Genomic DNA, 26,059 nt, shown 5'->3' with positions numbered 1-26,059 from the left:
TCCCGTGCACCCGGCTCTTAATTACAGCTGCCAGTCTGCTAGCAAGATACAGCCGGAGCTTCAGATGCGTGACTTCAAAGTACTTGAGAGTTAGTGTTCACCTAATTTGATATCTACACGATGGTGTTCAGCACAACACGGGCTGGCAGGCTGCTGCAGAGAGGAACAGCTTTCACCCCTTACCAACTCCGAAAATCCCTAATTAATTAGAGAAAAAAAGCCAATCGTTTAATTCACGTGGAAAATACAACATCAAACCAATTGCCCTTGGGGTTTTGGCTCCTTCATTACATGATACTTATCTCAAATTTCCTTTCAGCTGTAATTAGAAAAATAAGCGGCAAAACATAAAAATGTCAAGTTAAAGAGCGGCTTTGTAAATCAATTCAGAACACTGATCCTTAAGTAATGTACTTTGGATCATCTACTGTACGAGCAATTAAGACAAGGCTGCTCCGTAAAAAAAAGGAGGGGAAAAGAGGAATAAAAATAAAAGAGAGCAACAGGAAAAGGGGCTGCAGTGCAGCGTGACATCCTTCGGCTCCTTCAGCGTCTTCCCAACGCTCTCCTCTCTAACCCTGGAGAGACGGTCCCTGGGACAGGGACGGCACTGCTCTCCCGGGAAGCTGCGCTCGGGTTTTGTTCCCGACAGGCACCGTGGGAGGAGTGGAGCGCAGAACACTGACCCGCGTTCCCAAACAACCTGGCGTTAATTCGGGATGTACCGTTAAGTAAGGAGGTACTGGGGCTGACTCCACCTGAGGCAGAAACCACATCTCACGGTCGCGGTTGGTGCTGGACCTTCAGAGACGGGAGTGCTGCTAGGGAAGAAAAGCTCCCAGGCTTAAAAGAAGAAATAAAAACTGAACTGTATCTTCCAAAGATGAATACTCAGTGCCCATCAGGTCCTGCGCGTAACTGGAGCCAAACCCACACTGTATAAAAGACGCACATGTTTTGGCTTTACTGTTAATTTTTTTTCCTTCAAATTGAATTATCTAGCACTAAAAGATATCGAGTGAAGTAAGCAGAGAGCAAGCAACCACCCAGCGGGCTCTGAGACCGCAGCCGTAAACCAAACCCCTCCGTGCCGGAGAGCAGGGAAGGTGGACGATAACTGCTCTTATCAGAGGGGCCTCATGTCTGTGCCTTCCAGGAGCAGTTCTTCCACAGATCACTGAAACACTGATGTGACCAGCCACAGAAAAGCTTCAGAGGGAAAGAGTAGCTTATATTCAGTCTAAAATCTACGGTTTACAGCAGGGCTCTAGGTTGTTAAACTGCCATGCTTATTGTACCCTGAAATTCAGCGTTGCAATGGCCTTACTGGAACCTTCACATTTATTTTAAAACTAAAGATATTGGGGTCCAGGCGGAGACCTGAACCTTCTCACAAACACAACTTTGAAGACACCAGTCCTCCTGTAGTTGAGCCAAATACTTTTGCCTTAACTTTGTGTCACCTGTGCAAAAAACCTTTTTGCTGGCAGCTACTGGGAACAAAAACAGAAATTAAAAAAAAAAATCGAAATCAAAGATGTCTGTTACTCTTTTATTCTAGGATGAGCTGAGCTCGGCGCTGTACTTCTGCAAACTGAGGTGGGACGAAGCCCAGCACGTGTGACCCCAGCGGCAGTTTTACTGGCCCGGCTGAAGCATCTGCAACTCGGCTCGGGCTTAACTGGGAAAGTATCATACAGGTTCGGAAAAAAAATTTAGAGGGTATAATTATATGGTATCACAATAAAACACTGACCGGTGCATTCACCCTAGGGAGCACGCTATAGAGAGATTATTGAAGCGACACACATTTTAAGGAATTTAACCGGCCCATCCTCCTGCCAGGCATTTCTGAAGCTGGTGAAGGAGCGCTCTGGGCTCCAGCATGGATTCTTCACGAGTGCTGGGATTCAGAGAAGTTCTGGGGACCCGGCAGAAAACAGCTTTTGCACTAGGAATGTCAAATACACCCTGCCAGCCTCAGGCACTGCCGACTGATTTCAGCTGCCGGCAAAATGACAGAGACGCTGAAACGGGACCTGGCATATCCTGTTCTTCAAATTTGTTATTAACATCAACCAACATGTGGCTTGTCAAAACCAGACCCTGTCAAGCTATCAATCTTTTCCGGCACGATAATTTTAGTTGATAATTATAGTAGTACTGGTATAGCAGACATGTCGGTCGGGCCCACACAAATTGAAAAAACTCGAGCGATATAAAATCAGACGGTACCGCTGAATGATTTTAAATCACGCCGGTGACACATTTCAAAAGTAATAATAAATGTTGAAGGAACATCAGACAGGTTCGTTTCCTATAAGGGTTGTTCATGGCCCTTTGCTAAGTGAATATCTACATTCATTCCAAAAAGAAAATCAACCATTTCCACTAAAAAAGCCTGTATGACAATGCATAGATGAGAAAACAGTAATGACCGTTAAGGGCTGATCATTGAAGAGACTGATCAAGGTCTGCTGATAAGCTCAGTCTATTAAAGCAAAGTACATTTCCCTGTAAGCAGACATATCGAGCAACTGAAAAAATAAGCCATATTCAGTGGATGTTGAATTCCATCCTCAGAAGCCTGAACTCGCACCAAAAGCTGATGGAGAAAGCCAGCGGCCTGAGCTGGCAGCACGGTTCAGCGGACGCAGGACTAACAGGATCCCGCGTCTGAAGAGCATCTTCCCAGCGCCTTTAAGCACTGATGCTGCTGGCACTGGGAAACTGTGATTCAGTTCACCGTACGAGGGAGTTGTTTGCAAACTGCAGAAGCCGTAACAACAGCAAAGATGAGACCACACACCTCGGAGCACAGAAGTAAAGAATTTTACCTAGGTGGTTATGCAGAAGGCTAAAGGGTTATTAAGTTGCAGCCAACAAATACCCACGGCGGGGACAGAAATTCAATAAAAGTAGTTTTTTCAATCTAGCAAGCAAGGCTGTAATAAAGATCCAGTTGCTAGAAATCAAGGACAGACAAGATGAAAAATGAGGTACATCTATCACAACACTGAACGTAATTAACTACTGCCACTGCATGGGAAAAAACGTGTTAGATTCTCCACTGCTGGAAATGATTACATTGATAATAAATGCTTTTATAAGACATGAGCTCTGTTCTAACCACTGCAACCGGAACTGAATTAGGACTAAATACAGGTATGACTCATGCCTCGGGATTTTACAAGATATCGGCAGTTATTACAGTAGTTTTCTAGTCCTACCATCAATGAAATGAGCGGAATTTTACATGTTTGGGAGGTTTTGCCCCAAGACGGGACCCAGAGGGAGCGCAGTCGACGTCGGGCAGCACAAGCAGGCTGCCAGCTCCGGCCGAGGGCAGAGCCGCATGGTTCTCACAACGGGAACAGCCTACGCGACCTCGCTCGCCACGATCAAAATGCACAGGCAGCATTTTAAAGGAGGTGCCTTAAATCCAGAGCTCTGCCGTCCAGGATGACCATAAGTCAGCAATGTGCCCTTGTGGCCAAGAAGGCCAATGGCATCCTGGGGTGCATCAAAAAGAGCGTGGCCGGCAGATCCTCCCCCTCTGCTCTGCCCTGGTGAGGCCACATCTGGAGTACTGGGTCCAGTTCTGGGCTCCCCGGGTCAAGAAGGACAGGGAACTGCTGGAGAGGGGACAGCAAAGGGCTACCAAGATGATGAGGGGACTGGAACACCTCTCTTATGAAGAAAGGCTGAGGGATTTGGGTCTCTTCAGTCTGTAAAAAAGACGGCTGAGGGGGGATCTTATCAATGTCTATAAATACTGAAAGGGTGGGTGTCAGGAGGATGGGGCCAGGCTCTTTTCAGTGGTGCCCAGTGACAGGACAAGAGGTAACGGGCACAAACTTGACCATAGGAAGTTCCACCTCAACACGAGGAGGAACTTCTTTCCCCTGAGGGTGGCAGAGCCCTGGCACAGGCTGCCCAGAGAGGTGGTGGAGTCTCCGTCTCTGGAGACATTCCAAACCCACCTGGAGGCGTTCCTGTGCCACCTGCTCTGGGTGACCCTGCTCTGGCCGGGGGTTGGACTAGATGATCTCCAGAGGTCCCTTCCAACCCCTGCCATTCTGTGATTCTGTGATCCGTGCAGGCACCTGTGCTCGCAGCAGGAATTACTGCTGTGGGAGAGGCAGGACAGTGCACCAGCAGAACCGAGCACGTGAAACCGGCACATTATCGCTTTGGGGTTTGGGTTTTTTCTTCCCCCCCCCCCCCCTTCTCTTAGGCTTTACACTGTTGATCAGGAGAGAAGATTCTGTTTAATGGATTTCAGCTTGCAGGTCAGAGTGATCTCAATCAATAATGAAGTGCTTCGACATATTGCCACTCTGTGCCAAAGCAGAGAGTCCTAAATAAAGTATTCAGTGTGTGTCACCTCCTCCTCCCATTAAACATACCGAGAGCTGCAGGTCTGCTGGTCACAGGCGGCTCTATTATACCCTACAAGTGACTGGTAATTAACAGGCAGCTAAAAACAACTGTTTGGAGCTTGGAAGCATTTTCAAATGCTCTGCCTCTCTACTGTGGGAGAAATAACTGTGGACAAACTCATAGCATGCATGTTTTTAACAATTGCCTTTAAACCGACATTCAAAACAAATGTAAAACAGACGAGGCAGAACAGGTCAGGGTGACCCAAAGAGCTTAAGAAAAAAAAAGGGGGGGGGAGACGACAACTATCAGTATTAGCATTAATTTTGTCAGTGTGTCCTGCAGAAGGCGGTTACACTGATGTATGTCTTCTCTTACTTAAGGAAATTTCACCAGAAAAGAGGACTTCAAAATAAGCATAAGGACTTGTTTTGGATGCCGCTATGAAGCCCATCTGCTGGCTGCGGGCAGGAGAGCGGGGTTTGGCTCCTCACCCCTGTCCCCCGGCTCGGGAGCCCAGCAAACCCATGGGCAGGGTGGTGGTGACATCCCAGTTCCGACCCTCCCAGGCAGACAAAGGAAGTGTCCCGCGGGAGTCTCCCTGCTTCCACTAGGAAGCCACGGCTACAAACAGCCATGAAAATGACTGTCATCAGGAACTCCTGCCAGAAGGCGCGCAGGCAGGCATGGCGCCGGGACAGGCTCCTCTGCCCTCGCTCCCTCCCAGTTGGGCTGGATGACTGGGGCTGGGGACAGAACCAGTGAGGCAGATACCGGGGAACTGAGTCGGAGATAACCCCCCGCTAACTCCAGCGAGGAAACTGCCTGCTTGGTCACACCAGGTGGATGGGGCACCTCCCTGCTGCCCTGCCGACCGCACGCGTGTGTTGGTACCTGAGCTGTAACAACTATTCTGGGGAGAAATAAAATGATAACCGCTGCTCCTCGATGAGCAACAAACCAGAACCTTGCCGGCAGCAAGTTCTTCGAGACAACGTTCCAGCAGCCCAGCAGCTCCGGGAGGCACTGCCCATCCCAGCAATGGTGGAAGTGTTTAAACGAAAATGTTGGCCCAGTTAATTAGCCAGGGCTCCCTGCTTCCCACCACGCTGTGCTGATGCTGCCAGTGGGTTTCCCTTCTGCATCACCTGGGACTCCCCTCCGCTTCGCTGTCAGGGGCCTTTTCATCACGGCTCAGGTCCATCAGCTCTGTTTTCCAAGGTATTTTCTTCCTCACTCTCACATCAAATGCACCCAGAGACGAGCCACCCACTGAGCTACATTGTATCTTCCGAGATTTTGAGCAGAAAACCTCACATTTTGGATACGGGCACTCTGACAGGTTTTGGTAGAGCTACAGGTTTTGGAACAGAGACAAACGGTAACAAGGATCTTTACCAGTGACACAAGGAGCAACTTCCATTCCGCAAAGAAAAATACCGGGGCTGTAATTTTATAAAGAAAAATACCCCTTTCTTGCCTAGGAAAAATGATCTTAAAATGGGATTGCTCTGTTGAAGGAGGCTTTGGTGTGAGCGAGAACCCATCTTACCCAGCCATTGGCATTTTTTCAGATTAACAAGGTTTTAAATTAAAAAGCATGTTTCCTGAAACTCAAACAAAAGTTTAATGAAATTCACCGTTTTGGTACTAGAAACCTGCAAATGTTTCCCCAAGCTCATTACACTCCATCAGCCTCATTTATTTAGACATTTACTGATCGTTAATATACCAAGTACATTCGTTATCTGCAGGATTAGCCCGGCGTCCCCAGCCCATCGCAAGGACCTGGGGGACATTATTCAGACAGTACCTCCGAGCGTCATCCCAGCTTCATAGCACTTCCGCAGGCGGCAGGACGGGCAGTTTTTCCTCCTGAACTTGTCGATGGTGCAGTCGTTCCGGCTGGCACAGAGGTATTTCTGTTTACCTACAAACATCAGCAGAAATGGCAGATGAGTGATGGGTACCGATCAGACCAGGTTTTACAAGGAGAAATGGGCTCAGCCTTTCTCGGTATCACCGGAGAGGAGGATGGAGAGGAGAGGAGAGGAGAGGAGAGGAGAGGAGAGGAGAGGAGAGGAGAATGGAGATGGAGAGGAGAGGAGAATGGAGATGGAGAGGAGAGGAGAGGAGAGGAGAATGGAGATGGAGAAGAGAGGAGAATGGAGATGGAGATATGGAGATGGAGAGGAGAGGAGAATGGAGATGGAGATATGGAGATGGAGAGGAGAGGAGAACGGAGAGGAGAGGAGAGGAGAGGAGAGGAGAGGAGAGGAGAGGAGAGGAGAGGAGAGGAGAGGAGAGGAGAGGAGAGGAGAGGAGAGGAGAGGAGAGGAGAGGAGAGGAGAGGAGAGGAGAGGAGAGGAGAGGAGAGGAGAGGAGAGGAGAGGAGAGGAGAGGAGAGGAGAGCGGAGAGGAGAGCGGAGAGGAGAGCGGAGAGGAGAGCGGAGAGGAGAGCGGAGAGGAGAGCGGAGAGGAGAGCGGAGAGGAGAGCGGAGAGGAGAGCGGAGAGGAGAGCGGAGAGGAGAACGGAGAGGAGAACGGAGAGGAGAACGGAGAGGAGAACGGAGAGGAGAACGGAGAGGAGAACGGAGAGGAGAACGGAGAGGAGAACGGAGAGGAGAGGAGAATGGAGAGGAGAACGGAGGAGAGGAGAGGAGAGGAGAACGGAGGAGAGGAGAGGAGAGGAGAGGAGAGGAGAGGAGAGGAGAGGACAGGACAGGACAGGACAGGACAGGACAGGACCATATCAGTGCTGGTTTCCCAGTTCACCCCTCAGCAGGAAACTTAAGTTGGAAGTTGCTATCTTTTGGGAAAAGAGCTCTGCTGCTACAAGAGTGGTTCACTGGCAGATTCACACGCTTTGTACGAGAGCTGGCTACCCAAAATGCAGACGCGGTCACCGCTGTTTTGCCATACTTCAGCATCCCTCCTCTGCCCGCCCGGCCGGCTGCCCGGCGGCACTGCTCCTCTTGACTGGCACACGGCGGAGGCTTTTAGACCAAGATGCCCAAGGAGAAAAACTGCTCCGCACTATTAAGCACAGCAGAGGTAGTCAATAAACAGCAATTAAAAAGTAATGAAATACGGATAGTTTGGTTCTCATTTTTTAAATGTCATGCATCTATTGCTTGGCTTTTTGCTCTGAAGAGCTGTTTTTCTCACGGAACGCCTTCAAAACACAGTGTGATCCTCCTGCCACGGCACTTACCTACAGTTTGCTGAATGTATTCCCCAGACAGTGGCCTTCCCTCTACAACCACGACTCTCTTTACAGTGCTTTTTGGGGCTGCAGTATTTTTTTGCGCCATCCATTAATCCTAATCGGGCTTGTTGTCTGCAGGTTACAGACACTGGGGTTGGGGAACCGACTGCATGGGGAGCCCCTGCCCCACAGCAACCCATCAGGAAACTGGGACCTTGCGATTCCCTGCAAGAGAGACCCTGAGCAGCAGCAGGTTTAGGGGGGCTTGCAGAAAATTCAGAAGTTACTTATTGTCAGATTAACCGGTATCTTAGACTCACCCTTTCCACTTGTTTAGAGAGCAGCCCTTAGAGCTCAAAATTTCATCTTTTTTTTTTTTTTTCCACCGCCTCATTGGCTAGACGTGCCGAGAATTAACTTTCCTTCCTGACTCATCTTTTGTTTTCTTGTCAAGTCTGAACACGTTTACTGGATCAGGATTTCTCTGTTGCTCTTCATACCGTTCCAAACTAAACCACTGTCAGTAAATAATAGAGCTGTGCACCTCACAGACTCTGCGTAAGCAGCCGACATGGGAAATCAGTCTATATCTAGCTTAACCTTTACTTATCATCCTGCAAGCGTCTGCTTTCTATATTCTTATAGAAATAGCCCTTTGGAGTCATCAGAGATCCATGAAAAGGATGAGGTTGAATCTAACTGCTTAATGTACCACTTTTGACAGGAGATGCACTGATTTGGGGGCACTGATTTCACAGCTCCTCACCTCCCCCACACACATAACCACAACTTCTGGAGTCCGAAAGAGCGGCAAATTTTTAGCAGCCCAGTATCACAGACCTCACCGGCCCCGTCTGTTGCTTCCCCGTCGCCCTCCCTGCTCCAGAGAGCAGCTTTGTTTCCTGCGCCCTGGGGTACCCACGGAAGGTCCCACCGCTCCTCCCCAGCGCTGGCCGCCAGCTGCAAGATCCCTCCTGCAGCCCCTCATCACAGGGTCGCAGAAAAGTCATTCTAAAGTTCGGCGTATAAATCCACTCCTCCTCACGCTGCCTGTGCATGGGGCCACGCCAAAGCGCTGCAAAAAACACCATGCGTTTGCACTTCTTGGGATCGTCCCCATTAAAAGCTGATCACTACACCACCCTCAGTGCCTTCGCTGTTAAGACTGGAGACATAATGGGGCAAGAGTGCATTACCTGCAGCACGTGATACCTCGCTAAACCCTTTTAACACCACTCTCATCAGCACCTCTTCTCGTCCCCCTCCCTTGGCTCATTACCAGTGTTAAGGACACTTAGTCAAGCCTCAGCAGCAGTGACTACACCAAATCCCAGAGAATACAAGCACCATCCTCCCTTTCAACAGTTCATTGAGGAGGTTGAGTAATAAACAACTTCAGCGGAAACTGGGTTACATGGAGTTATTTTTGTGCTATGGGAAACGAGTGCCAAGGCCATAGGCTCTCCACTCGACCTCTTTACGTGCACGCATCAAACAAGAATGGACGCCCTACTTTCTCAGGCATGGGCATGGAGAGCTGTAAGGTGATTTTGCTCTCCTTCCCCTCCAGCTGCATTGCAGGATTCCTGTCTCGTGACAACAGCTGACACTGGAATGCTCCAGAGCCCATCAAAACCACCACAAGTACAAAATGGCTGGGGCTGGGACTACTGGGAAAGCTCAAGCCCAGCTCATGGGGCCAACTCAGCCTCTGGCCAAGGCCGTCGGGCTGCTGTGAGCGATGCTGCTCTGGAGCATCTGCACAACCCTCCTGCTCTCCCCTCGCCCGTCGGCTCCTGCTCCTTCCCTATCTTGCCTCTCTAGTCTAAACTACAGCATTTTTTGCAACAATAATAGCTCAAAATCTTTAAAAAGGTCAAGCCTCTCCTGTGAATGGCTTTAGGACGGGAAGGCGGCACAGTCACTGCCCGAGCTCCCCAAGGACGCTCCAGCGTCAGGCGCAGCTCTATCTAAATTCCTCTTCCAAGAGGAGGAACATCCACCAGCCCCAGCCCCCTCCTCCCCACCACGCTCCGGGCAGCATCCCCACACGCAGGCTTGTCCCCCACCCCGCTCTGTCCCCCCCCCAGCACCTGTGGGCACCCACAGGAGGGGAGCGGGGGGCGGACGAGATTTGGGGACTGGGTTCAAGCCTTGCCCGATGAGGCAGCCGTGCTGTTTCCCCATCCATCAGCTCTTCAGCAGCATCCGCCGCCTCTGGCGCTGCTGGGAAGGGACAGGGAGAGGGAGCGATATCCCACCAGGCAGGTCCTCAGCGCCTGCGGCCCTCACGGATTGCTATGCACGAATCCGGCACATTTTAAAGAGTCTTATGACAACTTTACCTCCCTGCCGATGGGTTCGGATGAATGCAAGCTTTTAAGTTGCATTCAACAACTCACCCTACGGTCACGGTACAGTGATTTTGCTGAAATAGCGAGGGCCTGCTTCCTGGTTCACAAAATAAACTCTTTGGGGCAGGAATCGATTTTCTGTTAACTGTACATGCATAGCCTGGCACCGTTTATTTTAAGCTGTTAGCCATCAACAAAAAGGGAAACAAACGGTCATGCAAAGGCTATTCATAAGCCTGCTGCTGCTCAGCATGAGAATAAGCTGCTTTTTCATCTTGTCCTAATTCCTAGGGATGCAGAGATTCCCCGTTTAACTATTGGGAGAAACCCAGTGCCCTCATCACTATTATCCCAGCCAGGGATACCGTTTGTGAAAGCAATCCATGACCTGGGAGAGGGACCACACCATGCCGCTGCCCTGGTGAAGTCAACCGTCCTGAACTGCCTACGCCCGTCCCCTCTTCTCCACACCGCAAATGTATGCCTTGGGAAGCCCCCTCTCCTCCCCTGCCACTCCAGACACTCTGTTTGCCATACATGCAGGTGAGAAGTGAAGCCACAAAGGTACTCAGCACCCCTCTGCTTTGTCAGACCAGCACGGGAATCCCAGGAGATCAGTACTGTGCAAGCCAGGTTCCTGCAGGCTGCTGTAGGTCCCCCCTTAAATGCTGCTGTACCACTGCCCCCTTCGCTGGGAACATCCACCCCCGGCTCCCTCCTGTGCCCCCTCCACACCAGGCAGAAAGATGCCTCTGCCCCCACCGAGAACTCCTGCTCATCACCTGCAACGAACGTCGGGAGCAGAGGCAGTAGGGGAACAGCAGTTCTCCTGCCTCGACTGAAAATAAAGATTTATGGAGAAAGACTAGTTGCTCACTCCAGAAAAGTTACTTAACTAAGTGCCTGTTGCCACATGAATTGTTGTGCTTAGAATAGCTTTCTCTTCCAGAAAGCAATCTAATCTCTGCAAACATCTGGAGTAAGATTTATGACTGTGAATTAAATGCCTTTTGGAAGAGAGATATATCCTCGTATTTCAGGGCATAAACCAAATTATAACAGCTGGGGGATAAGGCCAAGCTTTCTGAGAAAGCAAATCCTCCAGGGTCTCTAACCACAGGGTCTCTAGTGCTCTTCTGTAAAAATGACTAAGCCACTATTAATAAACTGTCTTTGCAAGGCCATTTTCTTAATAGTCACCTGTATTAACCAGAAGAGTAAAGAAAACAAAAGGAAAGCATCCAGCCCCAGTGACGGCGTGCAGCTTTAGCACCAGTTCCAGTTCTTTCTCAGGGCAGCAACTACAGCAGCCTGCGGTGGCTGGGAAGGCAGCCTGGCTGTGGGAAGAGCAGGCGGGAAGCTCTCCAGGGAACCTGGAATGATGGTCTGAAAGTGAAAACATTAGCCAGCCAGAGAAACGTCAGCATGGAAGTTACAGATGTTGGTGAACTAACAGCATGAGCAGGTAACAGCTACAAGAGACAATCGAGCAAGAAGCCCGGAGCAAGCCAAGGCTAAATGACGAGCTTTAAAAGCAAACAACTACAGGACTGTGCAAACTGAAATGGCTTTATTTTAAAGATGGTTGAATCATAGAATCATAGAATCTTCATGGTTGGAAAGGACCTTTGAGATCATCGAGTCCAACCATACACACACACAAAAAAACCCCCACAATCTCTGCCACTAGAGCATGCCCTGAAGTGCCACATCTACACGTTTCTTAAACACCTCTAGGGATGGTGACTCAACCCCCTCCCTGGGCAGGCTGTTCCAGCGCCTGACCACTCTTTCAGTAAAGTCATTCTTCCTAATATCTAACCTAAACCTCCCCTGCCGCAGCTTCAGCCCATTTCCTCTGGTCCTGTCATTATTCACCTGGAGAAGAGGCCAACACCCACCTCTCCACAACCTCCTTTCAGGCAGTTGTGGAGGGCAATGAGGTCTCCCCTCAGCCTCCTCTTCTCCAAGCGAAACATGCCCAGCTCCCTCAGCCTCTCCTCGTGTGACTGCAAATCCTGCAAGCAAAAAGGTTTCAACTGCTCAGCTCTCTGGCAACAAGACAAACCCGTAATGTTTGAACTCACGAGCCTGCTTGAAGTCAAACTGTCTGCTTCAGGCTCCGACCAATGCCACGGCTGACACTTCACTGACAGCTCGCTGGAGTGCAGGCTGAAGCCGCGAGCAGATGCCCGTTCACAGCACAGCGCAGAGAGCGGCCACCTCTCCGGGCACCCGGTGGCCACGGACCAGGTCACCCACAGAGAAGCACTGCTGCGCCGGGGTGGTCTGTGGACACCAAGAGGCGAGAGAAGCAATCCCACCTGGCAGGGAGACACACGGGAGACAGCCAGCAGGCTGTGCCAGGAGGGCCTGAGCCTTCCAAGGGCTGCTTATTCCACAGTCTGCTCTTCCCGTGGATTTTTAAGGCCAATAATACCCAAAGGGTAGTGAGAAACCCACCATGGCAGCAGGAGCATCGTGGTGCTGCAGCACCATGGAAGTCTTTTGCAGATGCAACTCTTTCACTTACTGACAGATCGGCCACGAGAAGAAGAAGAAGAACTTTAAAACATGGTGAGGGTCCCGGAAAACAGTTAACTTTAACTTGTCATCCTGGAAACTGGCAAGAAACCATTGAGTTGGCCCAGAGACATTTCTCCGGCGCAAGTCTAATCCCCAGCAGGTCAGGAGGTAGAACAATAATCCGTATGGAGAGTGACTGAAAGGGAATCGGGACAGACTGCACAGCAGTCTGGCTGTTAGCCCTCTAGGACATTTGCCAAATGCCATGTTATTTTTTTCATTTAGCTCTCTGCTATTTCAAGGCAGCCCCATCAGGAACACAGCCTAAAGCATCCCAGTCCTGCGCTGCCAGGAACACTGCACCGAAGCAGCTCTGAACTGGCCAAGATGGCCACCAGGTCTCACGCAGTCCTGGAGGGATCAGGAAGGTCTACCACTTTTCAGGGGTGGATGCAGGGGACACAAAACCGATGCCCTTCCTGGATGGGATGGTACAACAGGAATTCCTGGACTGCCAATTGATTTGGAAGTGTGTCGTGTTTGAAGCATTTTTCTGTTCCAGGGACAACTGTGGTACCACGAGGACCAAACCCTGATGTCTTCAACTCATTTGAGGCCACCCTAACTGTGCAAAGTGATGCCTTGCCTACTCGCAACAAGAAAAGCAAAATCTGTGCTGAGGTGGATGCACTCTTTCTTTTCCAAATCTTTGTTATTGCAGGAGAAAGAGGACTTAGAAGAAGGAGGCGTCCCTCCTTTGCAGGCTGCGAGTGTGTCTGGCAGCAGAGGAGAAGCTGCGAGCCCCAACTCTCTGGATCCCTCAATGCTTGGACACCAAAGGGGGTGACAGAAAGGGAGAGACAAACGCCCGGTTTGATTACAAAAATGAGGCTGGCCATCTCGCAAGTGAAGAAGTCCACATCACAGCTGAAGAATCCGCAGGCTGTTTTAGAGCTTGCCTATATATAACCTGGACATCTTGAGATAGTCTATAAATCAAAAGAGCTGACAGAAAGAGATCAGCCTTTTCTGTTAACTCTTCCAGCATCTTTCGGGAAGAACCAAGGGAACCTGAGCTTGAAAAAACCCTCAAATCTGTCAAAAATTGTATCAAAGCAGGAGTCATCTTCTCTACTGGAAACCACATGAATCCCTCAGTGTGTTTCGAAAGGGAAGAGGAATCAATGTCGAAACTTTTTTTTTTGTCATAAATCTTTTCCCTTTCTAACCCCCTAGAAGCCTTCTTAAATATACCTGAATTACTGCCAAATAAGCTCAGTATTATATTAGGCAAAGAATATAATAAAAGAAAAACTACACGTCTAGCTATTCTCCGTTCCCTCCGAGGTGATCTGTTTGTGCTGCTCTTCAGCTCCCAGTCCGTTGCTTCTCTGACGCGTTGGAGGCTGCTGGTTTACACCAGTAACAGGATGGTAACAGAGGCAGAAGAAAAGGTTTCTTTCCTCATCGGGGAAGCTTTCTGATCTGCTGTTGTAAAAAGTCTCCAAAAGGTGACCTAAGGTTTTCAGAGATGCATTTTATGGACTTTAAAACATGAGAACACGCTGAAATATCAGCTTTCAATATTGTTCTTCAACTTTAAAAAGGAAAGGTCTGGCTGGAAAATCACCAAGAGTTAGGATATAAATCATCAGCTACCACCACCCTGCATTCAATATTTATAAAGGACTCTGATTTATTGTCTCCTCCCCAAAATAAAGACTATATCCATGTACCTCAGGGAAGCGTAAGGTGAAACCTCACGCTCAGGCAGGTCCCCCCACCGCTGCCGCCCCTCACTGCCGATGCGCTTCACCCCATGGTCTCACCCAGGGGAAAGGCAAAGGGCTGCTGCAGCCTGAGCCTAACGCAACCAAACACTTCCAACCCCCTGCGATACCATGAGGCTTAAAAACTAAGAAGAGGCATAAATACGATTTAGATTAATGACGTAACCCGGTCAGGAGAGGGAAACGACCCCACAGCATGTGCCTAAGAACAGCGCAGCCAGCCCGGCCGCCCCCTCTCCCCCAGCACATCTCACAGCCCCCGCCCACTCGCCCGCCAGACGGAGCCCACCCTGGTGTAAAAGGAGGAGCATCGCTCCGGGACCCGCCAGCTGACACAGGGTATTTCATCAGCGCTTTATCTGACAGAGAGAGCCAAGACTCCACTTACTATAAATCAACAATAACTTGCTGACTTAAACAAGCATCTGTTATTTACTCTGGCTGTACAAGCCAATCCATCTGGCCTTACACAGAATTAGCATATAGCGAAGAGACATATCTGTAAATGATTTACTTGGGGAAAATATGCCAAACTTATTATCTATTAATATTATTTGACTGTCCTATTATGGCAACAGGATGCTGTCCTCTACGGCACAGCCCCGATTCTTCACGGAACCAGTGCTGGCAAGCTCACTCCTGGCATGCACGATCAACGCGGGAAAATGCGACTCTGAAAATGCGCAGGATAATGCTGGAATTAATCTAGAAGCAGTGCTCTGACAACGGCAGGTGAGCACCCATCGGTTTGGGACCTCCGCTCGACAGAGGGGTGACGTAAGGCATGGGAGGGGAAGGTCACGGCGAGACAAGCCAGAGACAGAAGCCTCCACCCCTGTTGCTGGCCACCGTCTGGGAACCACCGTGTCTCCCTCTCCCATGGATGCCACGGACTGTAACACCGATTGCCAATGGTGTGCTAGTGCATCGAATAAATTGTGTTAGCACCGAGGAAGCGTGATGATTTGCATTGGTTCATCACTCCAGAAAACAAGTCAGATGTGTGATTTACACGCACATTACGTTACCAGACAGTTAGGCTTCTACAACAGAGACTCACTCTGCTGCCAAGGAATCGTTGCTCTTAACTGCAGATAGTAACCAGACATTGCTGACCCCCAGCCCAAGGAAACGGCTGGGCGAGGTCCTTCTACCAGCTAATTACCAAGGAAAGATGGTGAAAAGACCTTGCTCTTGAGAGGGAACATCTGGGCTCACACTTATCTCTGGAGAGCCTGGCACTACAGAGCTGGACGTGAAGAAGTTGCTTTCTCAAGGATTGAGGAGAAGGATCATGGACACCAAGGACAGAGCATGGCTCCTGCTGGACAGGCGGTTCTGCCGTTTTGCAGGTATTGAGAGAAGTGACCCTCTGAAAGGGATGCAGGAGAGGAAAACCATCCCCTAAATTTGGAGTTGTGGGTCTGAGATCGCAGGAGGGATGATGGGAACTTAAAGCACCCTTGAGAGTCAAGAGGAGAAGCAGACACTGATTGCTCCGGGGTCTCACTAGGTCACTAAGATAATCAGGCATTGAAAAGGACTGTCTTGCAAACTGGTTTGGCTACTTTTTGAGGGCAATCTGTCACGTGGAATGACAAACATATGACAAAGAAATCAATTTATCCTTGAATTTTCTCCTTTACTAGTTTAAGAGACCTTAGAAACCCACCACACTTTGTCCCCACTACTCTTGCCTCAGTCCCCTTGGCTTGGCAGGCTCCCCAGAGCAAGGCTGCTTAACCTCTTTCAACAGGAGGAAAACATATCGTGACGCTGCAAATGCCTCCAGCACATTATATGTTAATGATTTGACTGCTGATGAGAGAACTTGGGTCAGTAGAACTTGACTCTTAGGCTACTTTGGTAGAGAAAGCCAACACTTGGAGGCGGGAGTGATTTTTCCCTCCTCTCTCCGTATGCATTACCTTCAGCCGCTCGTTTGAAGAAGACTTTGCAGCTACCACAAGTGAGGGCTCCATAGTGGCACCCAGATGCTTCATCTCCGCAGATCAGGCAAGTTTTCTGAGGTGGAAAGTAATAGTCAATGGGCAAGACATGTTCATGGCCGGTCTCCAATCTGCAGCATAAAAGAGAAAGAGAACAAGGGAAAGGGTCAGCAAATGAGGTCAGGACAAGCTATGGGTAAGCATAGCAGATGGCGCTTGGGAGAACTTTCATGGCAAAACCCAAAATTTCAGTGATGGGACAAGTCAAGCACTGATCAGAAAGGAGGCAAGAGATGACTAAGCCAAATCTCTCTTTGACCATGCAGAAGACCATGCTGGGGTGCTCCTCCTGACATTGCCCCTAAGTACAATGTGGGACAAAGTACAGGCACAGTGACAGCACAGCCTAGAAAGAGAAGACGACTGGGACTGGCTGTTGGCTTCAATTTTGGCCTCAATAGTGAGGCCTGTACATCAAAAAAGGACTCTGCATGCTCATTAAGCTATGTGATCCCGCTCCATTAAAGTCATTGTTGTCGCTTCAATACAGATTAATTTATCCTTTTGATTCTTAATTTAAACAAACTAATTTTTCCTAAGCTACCAAACTCCCTTAAGCTATTCTTTTCTTCTTGCTTTTTTCTCTTGCTTTTTTTCTACCTGTTCCCTCTTTCAATACCCAGCAATGGCTGGACTGAACTTTCTTCCAGGATGCCTTGCTCATCCACGTGACTACTAAAACCAGCCAGACGCCTCTGGTGAAAACATAAAACATTTGCTGTGAATGTGCCCAAGTAGACTCCTGTTTATACCCATCCCATGACTAAAGGCACTGCCTCTGCGTCTCCCAGTCACACGGGGCACATTGGGATAGTGCCACCAAGGTCCCTGCCCTGGGATGGCCCCATGGACAGAGCACAGCGCTGCCAACCACCGAATGGTGAAAACAAGCCTCAGAGCCAAAAATAAAAGTTGCAGGATCTGTCTTATAATAAATACGATTAAATGCTGGAAGAGGGTCAGCATGGATTACGGAGCTTCACATTTTCCACATGCCAGCTCAATAGCCTGAACGACCCATTTTGGGCTTTCAGTTTGCATAGCTGGGAACAAGGATGGGGATGGAAACCAGATGTCAGCAGGGGCAGAGCATGGACTCCCATGAAGACCTGGGGCCATCTTTGCCTGTTGCTGCTTTCCCCAGCCCCCAGTTTTGACACAAACCTCTTCCAAGTCCTGCTGAGGAAGCACAAGGAGCCTCCTGCAGCCCAGGCACAACCCAAGCAGGTGCCAAGCGCAACGAGAGGACTGCGGTGGTCCACCTCCACCCCTCCTACCGCTCCCCAGCCAGCACAGCCCATAGCTCCCATGGTGCTGACAATGTGGGACCGAGTCCCCATGAGCCAGGACCTTGGGGGAGGACTTCACCCACCAGTGCCACGCTTCCCGCACGCGCCAGACTGATGTAGTGCCAACCAGCCACGTCAACCGCAGCATCGAGATGCTCCGAGAGCCAGCCCTCCTATCCAACTGCATATTCCTCATGCTTCCCTCCATCTGGCATGCCCAAATCCTTTTCTCTTGGCTGGCACCCCTCCTGCCACCTCCCTCCTGCCACTCGTTGCCACACACTTGTTTGATCAGATCTGTGGAGAAGCTGCTTCTTCAGAAGGCATGGCAGCACGAGAGGTGCTTATCAGAGCTGCAAGTCAATGCATGTCCAGGCAGAATGGGGAGCAATGGCATGTTAAGTTATTTGCTAAAATAGGGTTTTTTGTCAAAACACTGGATGAGGCAATTAACTTCTAACAGTCAGCAAGCAGGTCACTGCAACTTTTTGGTCAAAATTAGATCTGCTTTTGGTTTCTGGGATTGTTTGAATGCTTGCAGGTGAGCTCTCAGAAATCAAATTATATTAAGAGAGAATGTGACAATGCTGGGACTTAGAAAAAATCTTTATATTCCAAAAAGCCCCAGTTGGGTCCACAGCGTGAACAAACCCAAAATCCACTGAAACAGAAGAGAGTCCTGGGAGAGATGGCAGGCAGAACCCGTACCGTGAATCTTCCTAAAAGCCTCGCAACTTTTAGAAAAAGGGGTGAAACACTGACACAGACCCCAGGGCAAGGGATTGCTGTCCTGCTTCTCAGCCCCTCTGCCCGTGGCAGCCTCTCCGTGTCCCGCCGGCAGCTCTGCCCGTCCTGGCACGACACAAGGGGACATCTCACACACTGAAAGAGCAGCTGGCAGCACTGAGGTTTAATTAAGGAAAGATATGTGTGTTGGCAGGGCTAACCACCAGCGTTTCCATTGGGATTTCCATCTCTGCAGTGAGTTACAACGCAGGGCACCGCTGCCCCGCGCTTGCCGGGCTGAGGCTGCAGCAGGCACCCGGGCGGTCGGTGGGTCCCCCGCAGACCCCCACCTCTCCCATCCTTCTCCCACCTCCTCTCCCCCGTCTTGTTTCACTTACTCCCCAAACCCGGGGAGATCCGGCAGCACAAGCAGCAGTGGGACACAAACATCGGGATTAAAACTACTTGTAGTGGAAGAGCTTAAAGAGCAATCGCTCTGAAGGAGAGCTGTGGCAAGGACAACGATGCACTCGTGTAGGGGCAGCTGCCTGCTAATCATCTTTTGCTCAGCTCTTTTAATTCTGGTAATAAGAGTGGCTTCTTTAGTCCAGACTATCCACATTCCCTTTTGCTCCGCTTCCCAAGAGACAGAAACTGAGGAGAGGGAGGTTTTAAATGAGAAAAAGCGTTTCCTCAAGAACAGATGAGGAGCCAATATTTGACTGGTTTAAATCATACCACAGGCTGAAAAATACCTTCAGGTGCAGACAGGACTTAAGGGACTGTTGCTGTTGTTATGTGAACTAGCTGGGATGCTTAATTTCAACCAAAGCTTAAAAGTCTGTGACCAGAGTCCGGCTGTGGTTTGCCTTTCACACAGGTCAGGGCTCTTTGCCGAAGTACGACTGTCTTTTCTGAGCCCCTCGCACCTTGAGAACAAAGCACGAAATGGGACAATTATTGGTGAGATCAAAACCCGGGCTCACCTCTCTCCTCTGATCTTGCTGTCGGTTGTGTCCTTCAAGAACGCTGCTATCTTCTATTCCTCATATGACAGCTATGCAGATCCTACCTAAATTGTAGGTTAATAACCGGAGCAGCAATTTTATCCTCTCTTCTTAAGGCAAGAAACGTTTTGAGTGATTTCTCATCCTTTTAGCAGCAGCAATCGGAATCGGTGATTCACCTGTAGATGCTGCTCAACTCTCCTGCCAACAATCTCCTTGAGATTGTCTCCTGACAATCTCAATTTCCAAGGCTTTTCTCGAATTAGTGATTAAACGGAGGAGACACAGTTGGCTGCAGCACACCTGCCGTAGTTAGGTCCTGCTGCAACAGTCATCTCCCTCCCTCGCCCCCCAGCATCCCGCCTGTCTTCCCAGTGCAACCGCACTGTCCCATCCCCAGCAGCAGCCCAGGGCACCCCCCGTTTCCCCCGTGCCACGTCTGCACAAGCACCCAACGCTACGCAGCCTTGGCACTCGCTGTGAGGTGCTATTGGAGAGCAGACGCTACTAAGAAACAACCAGCAGCAGATATAAAAGTTTGGCTAAAAATGTCTTACTTACCCAGCAATTTTTTAGATTCCAGCAGTACCAGACCTTTCCTCTAAACGACCTGCTACCTTTTTTCTCCCCTCTATGCAATCAGAAATCTGAAAAGGGCTAATTTCTTTTTTTCCATAAGGCCTTCCACACTGTGCTTTCCCTACTCTTTGCACTATGTATTTCAGATTGGAAACGAGCAAAAGTGACTCTCACAGTAGCAGCTGTTGTGATGAGAGAAGTAGGACCCCTGGAAGACCTTGGAGTATTTTTGAGGCTTAATTATTTAAAAGCTGCAAAGTAGGTTAGCAATTTTCAACAGCTTTTTAGATAGCGGTTTCTGCAGGAGGAGAGTTGTGCACGTAGAAATACGCTTTCATGGATGTGTGATGATCAGAAGATGCTCAGAGGGCTGGAGCCCCTCTGCTGTGAGGACAGGCTGAGAGAGTTGGGGGGGTTCAGCCTGGAGAAGAGAAGGCTCCAGGGAGACCTTAGAGCCCCTGCCAGAACCTAAAGGGGCTCCAGGAGAGATGGGGAGGGACTCTGGATCAGGGAGTGTAGCGACAGGACGAGGGGTAACGTCTTTAAACTGAAAGAGGGGAGATTTAGATGAGATCTCAGGAAGAAATCTGTGAGGGTGGAGGCCCTGGCCCAGGTTGCCCAGAGAAGCTGTGGCTGCCCCATCCCTGGAGGGGTTCAAGGCCAGGTTGGACGGGGCTTGGAGCAACCTGGGCTGGTGGGAGGTGTCCCTGCCCAGGGCAGGGGGTGGCACTGGGTGGCCTTTAAGGTCTCTTCCAACCCTGACCATTCTGTGATTCTACGTATCTAGAGTAGCTATACATGTGCATCTGCCTGCGAAGGGTGCTGAGCAGAGCATCCCAGAGGTGCTCAGGCTATCCTCGCAAACCTCCGTGTGCTCGGCCGGTCTCACCCCCAGCCACCCGCTTACGGATGGAAATCAGAGGGAGCTGGCAGACACTGAAGGTTAATCCTGGCTGTGAGACACGCTCGTCACGGGTCTAACCCTCCTGCCTTCGGGGTTTGCACAGGGGAGCATCTGTCAGGATTCGATGTTTTGGCAGCTGGGGAGCGGCTCGGCTCCAGGCCGAGCCCGGCAGCAGCAACGCGATTTCCAGCTCACTCCTGCACTTCTATTACTGGCAGCCACTGTCCACAGAGCAGAAGGATTTGCCCAGGAACGCCCTTGATTTTAAAAAGATGCCAATTTGCCTTTTCTTTTTTAATTTTTAGAGGTAAAATTGTAAGAAAAATAAAGCTGAAAACACAGGCAACTCGGCGTGAGTTGTGATAATGGTACCTTTAGTGATCTATTTTCTAGTTTCCAAGAGACCTTTTAAAGGCGTTCTCAAAATATGTAGGTAATAACACCACAATGAGCCAAAAAAGATGGTTTACAGAGGCTGTAATGGTGTGTGGACTGGCAGCTTTCCGGGCAGAGCCCCGGACTCCCCCCTGCAGGGGGTGTCCCAGCCACCAGCAGCTCCTCTGCAAGGGACCGGAGGGGTGGCTCGGCAGCAGCTTCACCATGGGCTGGCCAAAGCTCTCCCCCAAGCGGAAGTTTTCACTCTGTCGGTACCTGCTGATACACCGAGCGCGTTGCCGAGGGCTCCAGAAGACGTGACCGAAGTTTACACAATATATGGCAAGTGTCACACTGCCTCCGAAACCCAAAGCAAGGAGATAGCGCGGCACGGGCAGACACAACTGGTGCAGCTGTGACGTCGGGCAGAGATTCCAGCCCTGGCACACAGTTTGAAGGCCAAGGTCAGGGCTGCTCACAAAGGAGCACGGCGGTTTTCAGCAGGGAGAAAAAAACAACCTCAGTATCTCTCTTACGGCCATAGGAAGATTTTTACTGTCGTTTCAGAAGGGTTCTTTAAGGAAACGAATAGAATCTATTGAGCTCCTGCCACACGCAAATATTTCTGTAGAGCAGGAACCATACTTTTGCAGTGGGAGCACTTGTCCATAGCAGATTTCACCCAACAGCCCAGATTCCACAACACAGCCAGAAAACCAAGGGCAATCACGGAGAAAAGTCAACCACTTCTCACAAGCCACAAAGAAAGTTTCCGTCTCAGCAACAGACGGTACACGCTACCCAAGAGGAGCCAAGGCACAACTGCCCCCTGCCCAGAACTTCTGATTCCAAAGACAAACCACGAAAAAGTATGTTTGCTGCTTTTATCTGCATGGCTTCTGCAGTCCCTGCCTACCAGCTCAAATAAGATTAATTCATTAAGCAGTTCACCACGCTAATATAACACGATGCAGATTCCTCACACTCCCTCTGTTTTCCCTCAATCTGACAGAACTGAACAAACACAATTTCCACCTCCCTCACTCTTAAATTTGACTGCACTTTCCGTGTTAAAATCACGCTAACAGTTGCAGCAGCACAACCCACCAGGCTGAAGTGGAAGGCGTCCGCGGTGTTCTCTGCACGGCTGTGCCCTCCGGGCTGGCACGACCTCCTCGTGCCACCAGCTCACGGCGTGAAACCGCTCAGCGCCGTTGTTAGCACCAGCGGGCTTGGAACCCGCTCCGGGGTTTAGCTGCCATGTCCAGAAACATATCCGCTACAGCACAACGCGGTGGATTTGCAAACGCTGGGCTGGCCGTCGGAGAATCCCTAACTGGGATTTGCCTGCCCGCCCACAGCGGCTGCCACGCAGCCCAGCTCATCCCAGCCCGACCAGCCATCAGCTGGGAATCCCCAGCACGGAGCACGCCTTGCCCTTTGGAGAAAGCGGCTGGTGGCTTTTGCACCTTTACCACGCTGTCTCTAAAAATCTGCCCGGCCATAACGCTCGAGAAGACGCCGAGCCATGAACTGAATAAACACTCGCACAAAAACTCGGGATGACACAGAATCCTGTCCGGTCATTTCAAGTACTGTCATTTCTGCGATACTGTGATGTTATCAGTAGTAAATGCTGCATTTAAAATGGTACCATCCGTGCACGACATTTTCGAACACAGTATTAAAAATAACCGGCTTCCCGTCAACGGAGTTGTGTGGCTCCTGCCTGGACCGAGGGCTGTGACTCCCATCGAGGGGCAAGACCCACGTTCAGCCACGAGAGGGGCTGTTCATTTCAGGCACGAGCCTCGTGTCCTCTCGCACATTCCCATTTCACTGCCACTGGCTTCAGCCCGAGCTGAACTGAATCTTCAAACCACAGTCACTAAGCCGCCCCGGTTCAGATAACAAAGCCTGCACGGAAACTTTAAAGCATCCCATCTGTTAAAACGCTTTGAGCACTTTAATCTATAAACACGCAGCCTTGTACACTGAATTTATTTCCTTTTTTCTAAATAGCCTTGAATATGTTTCTAAACTGACCATGCCTTGTTTTCATGTATAACCGCTGGAGGCGGAGAGGTGAGATAGCATCTCCGAGAGAGCAGAGCATGGTGCACAGCGCGAACAACAGGGACGCGTCCGTGGTAAACACATATGGGAACTTGATCTTCATTGGATTTAAATAACATTAGCAGATGACAAGAGGTTTTTCCAAACATCCCTGGCACTGAGGGCAGGCAGAACGAGCACGCCCTCCGGAGAGGGTCCTCCCACCAGCAGCTCCCAGGAGCAGCAGCCTGGGGCTCTCCAGCAGAGAGGGCAGCAGCTCAGCGGCTGCCTCCCGGCCCTGGGGGCATGAATAACTTCAACAAGCACAGCTGCACAAACCTATTCTCAAATCTCCCAAATTAAATTCTCTTTTCTTTTTTTTTTTTCTTTTCAAATGCTCTGTTTACTTATTTTGGCAGTTTATTTTTCACACATTGGGTCCCAGCCGTAGCTGAAGCCCCATCTCCACCAGCCCAGGTCCAGGCAAGCCCACGGCTCTTTTTCCTTTTGCATTCCTTCGCTGCTCCAGCCCGGAGCTGCTTGGAAGCTGGCCGCCCTTTGTCCCATGGGTGGCCTTTGCCCTGGCACCCAGGTGACAGTCCCAAACCGCCACCCCGACCAACCGAGCCACCCCACACCTATTATAGAATCACAGAATGGTTTGGGTTGGAAGGGACCTTAAAGACCATCCAGTGCCACCCCCTGCCCTGGGCAGGGACACCTCCCACCAGACCAGGTTGCTCCAAGCCCCGTCCAACCTGGCCTTGAACCCCTCCAGGGATGGGGCAGCCACAGCTTCTCTGGGCAACCTGGGCCAGGGGCTCACCGCCCTCACAGCCAAGAATTCCTTCCTAATATCTCATCTGAATCTACCTCTTTCAGTTTGAAACCGTTACCCCTCGTCCTATCGCTCCACTCCCTGACAAAGAGTCCCTCCCCTATTCACAGGATGGACAGCAGAGGCCACATCACAACCCAAACCACTGGGGTCTCTCCTGATTTTAATGACCATCATTGGCTCTCACCTTCCAGTCATCCCTCAGGAAGATGCAGAAAATAAGGTTAAAAAGGTGAAAGGAGGCAAGTATGCTATACCTGAAACGCAAAGCCACTCTGCAGGCTCTGTATCACACAGGCGGGCTCTGTATTTTGGATACAGTACTGAGACCAAAACTTCTGCCTCAAAACCTGATTTCCAGCCAGCGAGCTCAGGGAGTGGCTTAAGTAAATCAGCTTAGAGAAGATGAAACACTTGATTTCCCCAGACAGAGAAGGTATCCATGAAAAGAGACGGCATAAGCGTATTGCAAGGTTATTTAAGATGGGAACTCACCTGATCACGAAGGGAACAAAAAGCAAAACAGGAGTAATGCAAGCAGGCTTCAGCCCTGACGAGCACCCCCGAGGTCATCAGCGCTGTACACCATATCGTCCTGGTGACAGCAGTCACCTGGAGCCTCCAAGGACAAGACCTTGGTGTCCTCGGTGCACAGAGAGCCCGACTTATTTCCCAAGGAAACAGTCTGTCCTGGCTAATATTTTTTAAGTTAGTTTAGCCCACACTATAATCTTCCATTCTCAAACCCATCTCCTCTGCTGACAAAAAGAAAATGTGACTATGAAGAAAACCACAAATAATAAGATACTTTTGATCCATGTATTTCATGCTCCAAGAGAGACTGCCATCATGCCAGATAGGGAGTACTGCTTACAGTCCCCTAGGAGGCATCCTGGCTGTTACTGTACTTGGCGGGGTACCTCAGGCTTGTAGTACCACATACTAACGGTCTGCTTTTATAGGAAGACTTTTCATAGAATCTTAGAATGGTTCGGGTTGGAAGGGACTTTAAAGACCACCCAGTGCCATCCCCCTGCCCTGGGCAGGGACACCTCCCACCAGAACAGGTTGCTCCAAGCCCCGTCCAACCTGGCCTTGAACCCCTCCAGGGATGGGGCAGCCACAGCTTCTCTGGGCAACCTGGGCCAGGGGCTCACCACCCTCACAGCAAAGAATTTCTTCCTAATATCCGATCCGAATCTCCCCTCTTTCAGTTTGAAACTGCTACCCCTTGTCCTATCATTACACTCCCTGATCCAGAGTCCCTCCCCGTCCTTCCCGTAGAGCCCCTTTAGGTTCTGGCAGGGGCTCTAAGGTCTCCCCAGAGCCTTCTCTTCTCCAGGCTGAACCCCCCCAGCTCTCTCAGCCTGTCCCCACAGCAGAGGGGCTCCAGCCCTCTGAGCATCTTCGTGGCCTCCTCTGGACTCGCTCCAACAGGTCCATGTCCTTCTGATGTTGGGGGCTCCAGAGCTGGACACAGCACTGCAGGTGGGGTCTCCCCAGAGCGGAGCAGAGGGGCAGAATCCCCTCCCTCGACCTGCTGGCTTTCCCGCATTAAGCTTTCCCTCTTTGAAAATAAGCCATACTTATTAAATGCTTTGGAAGAGGTGATGCAAATTTCTTGGTAGCTTTTCAGAACACTCAGGTCTGAAGTGTGAATCTACAGAGGAACAGAACATCTCCCTGCCTGCGCCAGCTCTGATCCCACTGGCCAGGGCCACCCCTCGGCAGCCCATGTCTCACGGGGCTGGGAAGGGGGATGGGAGGCTGCCGGACCCGCAGCCGGCCGTGCCAGCAGCACGGCTCCAGGAGCCTCAAACAGTGCTGGGGTGACAATCCCGGGGCAGGAGCGGGTTTCTCAGCAGGAATTCCCGTCCTCTCCCAGGGCTTGCCAGACTCAAGCAACGACAGAGATCAGCCTGGGGCAGAAGACCAAAGCTACTCTCTCCACACGTCCTTCACGTGCAGATTAATGCTCTTTTTGTTCTTGTAGTACATGGACCTTAATGCCAGCAC

At 50.4% G+C, this 26,059-nt stretch overlaps 1 protein-coding gene across 1 annotated transcript in view; it reads right to left on the bottom strand.

Annotated features, from left to right (window-relative positions):
- The window catches only part of AR (androgen receptor), a 67,697-nt gene that overhangs the window by 18,636 nt on the left and 23,002 nt on the right, over positions 1-26,059 (bottom strand). Inside the window, exons 2-3 of the mRNA XM_074601114.1 lie at positions 16,190-16,341; positions 6,197-6,313 (exon numbers count right to left, since the gene is read on the bottom strand). Coding sequence (XP_074457215.1) covers positions 6,197-6,313; positions 16,190-16,341 — 269 coding nt within the window. The remainder of the gene's footprint in view (positions 1-6,196; positions 6,314-16,189; positions 16,342-26,059) is intronic.

The sequence above is a fragment of the Larus michahellis genome, chromosome 9 (genome assembly GCF_964199755.1).
Source record: "Larus michahellis chromosome 9, bLarMic1.1, whole genome shotgun sequence".
Lineage (NCBI taxonomy): Eukaryota > Metazoa > Chordata > Aves > Charadriiformes > Laridae > Larus > Larus michahellis.
Note: the sequence above shows the minus strand (reverse complement) of the source record. Positions and strands in the feature narration are given on the sequence as shown.